Raw genomic sequence first — 5027 nt, forward strand, 5'->3', positions numbered from 1 at the left:
GCCCTGAGACAATGGGCCGAGCGGCCTGTTTCGGTGGCTGTGTGATTTGTGTCTGTGTTTCTTTTTTTTAATGACCTGCTTCCCAGATTGCTGAACGCAATTCTCCTAAACCTGATCATGAGGTGGGTGGGACCCAGCCATTTGCTGGGTGGATGGGAGTTTCACTTTCACCCGTGTTGTCTACCCGCCCAGTTGTGTTGCCCTTTTCACAAACTGTACAGACGTCCTTTACCCGGAGACCGATGACGCACAAAGGGGAGAATATTGCGACTGGCCGCCTCGGGCTGGGTGGGCGGGGTTAGAGGGGCCGGGCTTTTTTCCTATTGGCGCAGGGCGGCGTGTCTGCTGCAGATTAACCGGGAGCCCAGGAAGTGAGGGGCATAAAGTGGGAGAGGAGCTTTCCGAGCGGACGGTGAGCACGAGTGATCCCAGAGTTGGACGTTGAATTAGCCAAAATGATGCTGAAGCTGATCACTCTGGCCGTGATCGTGGCGCTGTGCTATGGCGGTAAGTAGTGGGCTTACTGTTTGGGCAGATCCTGAGGTCGCCCCTTGAAGCTGCCAAAATAATTTGAACTTCAGCTATGGCCCCTCTGACCTGAACTGTCTCTCTCTTCTCACCCCCCCCCCCGGCCGGCCCACTTCTTTAATTATACCTCGGGGCACTGACCCTGGTCCAGGAGCAGTAAGTGAAAAGGCTTCCAGTTCACAAACATGACTCGGAAGCCCATTAATTTCAGAAGGGGGAGACCTCAGGGGGTAGAGTCTTGAACTCTGTTTCGGGGTCTTCTGTTGCCTTACCCCTCGGTAATGTAGGCAGCTGACATCCTCAGGAGACTTTACCTCTGTGCGGCACGGTGGCTCAGTGGTTAGCACTGCCCTGCCTCACAGCACCAGGGATTCCAGCCTTGGACGACTGTCTGTGTAGAGCTTGCACATTCTCCCCGTGTCTGCGTGGGTTTCCCCCGGGTGATCCACAGTCCAAAGGTGTGCAGGTTAGTTGAATTGGCCATGTTAAATTGCCCATAGTATTTACCCCTGACTAATGCACCTAATCTACACATCTCTGAACACTGAGATGTGTAGATTAGGTGCATTAGTCAGGGATAAATGTAGGATAGAAGGGGAATCGGTCTGGGCGGGTTACACTTTGAGGGTCGGTGTGGACTTGTTGAGCCAAAGGGCCTGTCTCCACACTGTTAGGGAGTCTATGATCCTATAAGGATGTCAGTGGGTTTGTGAAATTGTGAGAATTTGACCAGGAAAGTCATGGCTGAGGGATTGGGTTTCTAATTCTATGACTGAGAGTGATCCGAAGTACCAAAATATTGCGCACTTGGTTTATCAGAACTCAATTTCTACAAACCTATAGATTTTCCCCATGAAATACTGGGAATACTAAACAGCCTGACCATATCGGTGAAGAGAGAGGGAGAGTTACTGTTTCAGATCAATGATCATTTGTCAAAAACAAAGAAATACTAACTTTCTTGGATCATCTCTAGCATTTTTTCTTGCTATTCTAAATGTGTAGCAACCATGACATTTTTATCTTCGCCAGATACTAGGCTAAACCTTTACTTTCATTTTCCATCCCACACGCTGTTTATTCTGTTTTCAGTATCTTGTATTTCTTGTCTTTCTTCTCTGACTTTTCAACAATCCCTCTCCCACTTCAGTTTCATTTTAATGTTTTTTGTTTGTTTAGATATCTATTCTGTTCATTACTGGCATTCAGAATTCCCAATTAGCGGACAGAAATCTCCTGGAGACTGTGACCAGGAGATCTCCATTCAATCTCTCAGAAAGTGAGGCCAAAAGTTCAGTCTTTTACATGAATGTTTCACAGAGGCTGAGATTGGGCAATCTCTGTTAGTGTATGGATATATCCCAAAGTCTGAAAATGAGAGATCTCAGTCAGTGCATGGATGTCTCCCAGAGCTTGGGATTGAGTGATCTTGTTTGTTCCAGAAGCTGGGACCAAGCAATTCCAATCATTACCTAGCAATCTCCCAGCTTCTGGTAATATCTAAGTGACCCCACTCAGTGTTGGGTGATGGGTTTGAATACAAGTGCTCTTGATTTGTATCGACTCTGAACTTTTGCTCTGTCCCTAGGTTCTTCTCCGAATGTACAGGTGTATACCTACAAACCGATAAAGGAGGGCGAACCCAACGTGCTGCTCTGTCATGCCAAAGATTTCAGCCCCCCCAACATCAAGATGGAGCTGCTGGAAAATGGAGTAGTCATTCCCAATGCCAATCATTCTGACCTGTCCTTTGAGTCAGATTGGAGTTTCAAACTCACTCTTCATGCAGCCTTCACCCCCCAGAGCAGGAACAAGTACTCCTGTAGGGTTAACCACAATGACAAGTCAAAAGAGATTCAGCTTGGTAAGTAATCTGTGTACTCATGTCTAATGCACATTCTCCAATAATTGTTATCTCCTTTGGTAGCTGTTCATCAATGGCAAATGTAATCAGACACACAGAATTTCTCATTCACTGATAAATTGACATCCATACTTGATTAGATTCCATACTGTCATTCAGTCCTTAATCTGGACATAATCCATCTGATCCCCCTTGTAAAAGTATGTGTACTTATACTCCAGTGTGAAGAATTTGTACCTTTTTTTCGCTATTGCAACCGGCAGCTCAAATCAGGACGTTTTAACCAACCTGTTATGATTAAGCTCACCAGATGCAGTGTTCATGCCTGGGGAGGTGGGCGTGGGATTGGGTCAAATCTGCCACCTCAGGAAACCGATTGGAGGCAGCCATGAAAATGGTCAAGTGCTGAAGTGACCTCATTAAAAGGACCTCCTCTATTCCACAGAATGTTGTACTAGGTGCCTGTCACAATTTCACCCATGGCCCTTTAACTCTGTGCGCTGAGCCAGTAAGCTGTATAACAGTAGCAAACATTGAAATGCTGATGGGAAAGAAGATGAGCTTTCACAATCCTAAAGAAGTGTCAGTCACATGATATTAATAAGAGAAACTTCACTTGATATTTTGTAGTCTTATCTGAATAAATTCAGACATTGACATATGATATCAAAGAAGAAATAATTTATTGAAAGCCATCAAACAAACAACATAAATACTGCAGTTCCATCTGATAATGCAGACTGAAGTAATCAAATTGTGAGCCTTGGAACTCAGCCAAGCATTCCTATAAGGCCACAAGGGAACTGTATCAGCAGAATCAGGTGATCTTATGATGGTTCCTTGGGCCTATGGTTCTCAAAATTCTCCAAACCTGGCAGTTACCTCATCTTGTATCTGTATGTGTTGTTTTAGATGTTGATTAGTTAACAATTCCTCTTTTACATTCATTTGTGGGATGTGGGTGATGCTGGCTAATTATTGTCCATCCCCAATTTACCAGAGGGCAGCTACATTGGTTCTGGAGTCACTTATAAACCAGACCAAGTCAAGAAGACAGGTTTCCTTCCCTGAAGGACATTAATGAAGCAGATTGCATTTTTATAACAATTGTCAATGATTGCCTTCACATCAGCTTCATTCAGATTTTTCATGGAGATATTCAAACCATTAGCCAGAGTTTCTGGATTACACATTACCATCACACCAACACCTCCCTGTCGGTTTATCAGACTGCCATGATGGGGGAGAGCAGAGTAAACAGACCCGGGATTTCAAACCAGTCATTCCATTTTCCTTCGTGTGTATTTAAGCCTGGGTGACAGCTGGGCAGCTGGAAGTTTTGGTTACAGACTAATGTTTTTCTCTGTTTTCACCCACAGATACCTACTAGCTTGTCACCGCAGAGGTAAGCAGTGACTCCGATGAACAGCCAAGTTAACAGAGGAGACATTTTCCAGCACAGAATGCAAATCGACATACTGTGTTTTTCTTTTTTTTTGCCCTCTCACTGAAATTATGATGAGGCTACTCAAGGAATCTACCAATTCTGAGGGATCATATCGATTTCTTTCAAATAATCTTTAAGTGTAAAATCAATAAGTCATCTTAAACGAATTTACGTGATGGGAGTATGTTTGCTTTTGGCTCTGCAATCTTTGTAATTTACAACTTTGACATTTTGTGTATTTCTGAGATGGCTTTAACTTTTACCTGTACTTGCTAATGAATTTGTGAAGTTCTGACTTGGGTTGTTCCAAAATTGCTGTTCCAACAATGTTGGATATACTGAAAAATGAAGAAAAAATGATGAATGCAAGAAAAAGGCCAGTTCAAATCTAATCTGCAAAATTAGTTGATGTAGAGACAGCAATACCTGAGCAGGAGGCTAGCCAGGGAGCTAGGGCCATTAAAGCTCAACCACTTGAAGAATTGACAGTTATTTTGTTTAGATTTGGAACTCCAGTTGCTTTGCACTAAAGAGCAGACACACACCTTATGCCCTACTCTGTTAACGGTGTATCCCAAATAACAAAACACAATTTCTTGTCCTCAAAACCAGGGATTAGAACCCTGGGTCCATGTGGAACGCCACAAGTCTGAACCCAATCTCTTTCCCAACTTGCTTTCCATTCCATCTTCCTGATTTATCCTGGAAAATCTTGCGATTGGTGAAGTTATCTTGACCGTGAGATGTTGGAATATCACAATTTTAACATTTGGACTTGGCGTAATACCGAGATTAGCACCGCCACATAGATTAATTTTTTTAGAGAGCCTCTTCTGCAAGCCATATATTTCAACATGTTATTAAGAATTTTTGCAAGTGGGAGTTTTGGGATAGTGCAGATAGCAGATAGTGCTGTTAAGAATAATTACATTCAATATAACTTTAATTCCATGTGATACGTGCACTGTCTTTTACTATTCTCTATATGCTTATTGGTGTGAATAAAATTTCCCTCCTTAACTCTTTGTTGCCTCAATTATAGAGCCTATTCAATCCTGGAACAAAACACCGACCCATTTACTCTCACATTATTTGCCATATACTTGCATATCCAGTTCAAAGTAATAGATTAGAAAGAGCTGGGTGATGATTCATTGTGCTTTCATTTATTAACTGTTTGTATCCCTC

The 5027-nt window shown here is 43.0% G+C and overlaps 1 protein-coding gene across 1 annotated transcript; it reads left to right on the forward strand.

Moving 5' to 3' along the window:
• Positions 1-350: 350 nt before the first annotated feature.
• LOC122541268 (beta-2-microglobulin-like) lies at positions 351-4016 on the forward strand. The gene is made up of 3 exons (XM_043677887.2): positions 351-507; positions 2117-2392; positions 3772-4016. Exons 1-3 carry the CDS (start codon positions 456-458, stop codon positions 3780-3782), a joined length of 339 nt encoding a protein of 112 aa, XP_043533822.1. The 5' UTR covers positions 351-455; the 3' UTR covers positions 3783-4016.
• The last annotated feature ends 1011 nt before the right edge of the window (positions 4017-5027 follow it).

This window comes from Chiloscyllium plagiosum, unplaced genomic scaffold (genome assembly GCF_037043375.1).
Source record: "Chiloscyllium plagiosum isolate Xiang-an unplaced genomic scaffold, Cpla_swu_hap1 HiC_scaffold_35, whole genome shotgun sequence".
Lineage (NCBI taxonomy): Eukaryota > Metazoa > Chordata > Chondrichthyes > Orectolobiformes > Hemiscylliidae > Chiloscyllium > Chiloscyllium plagiosum.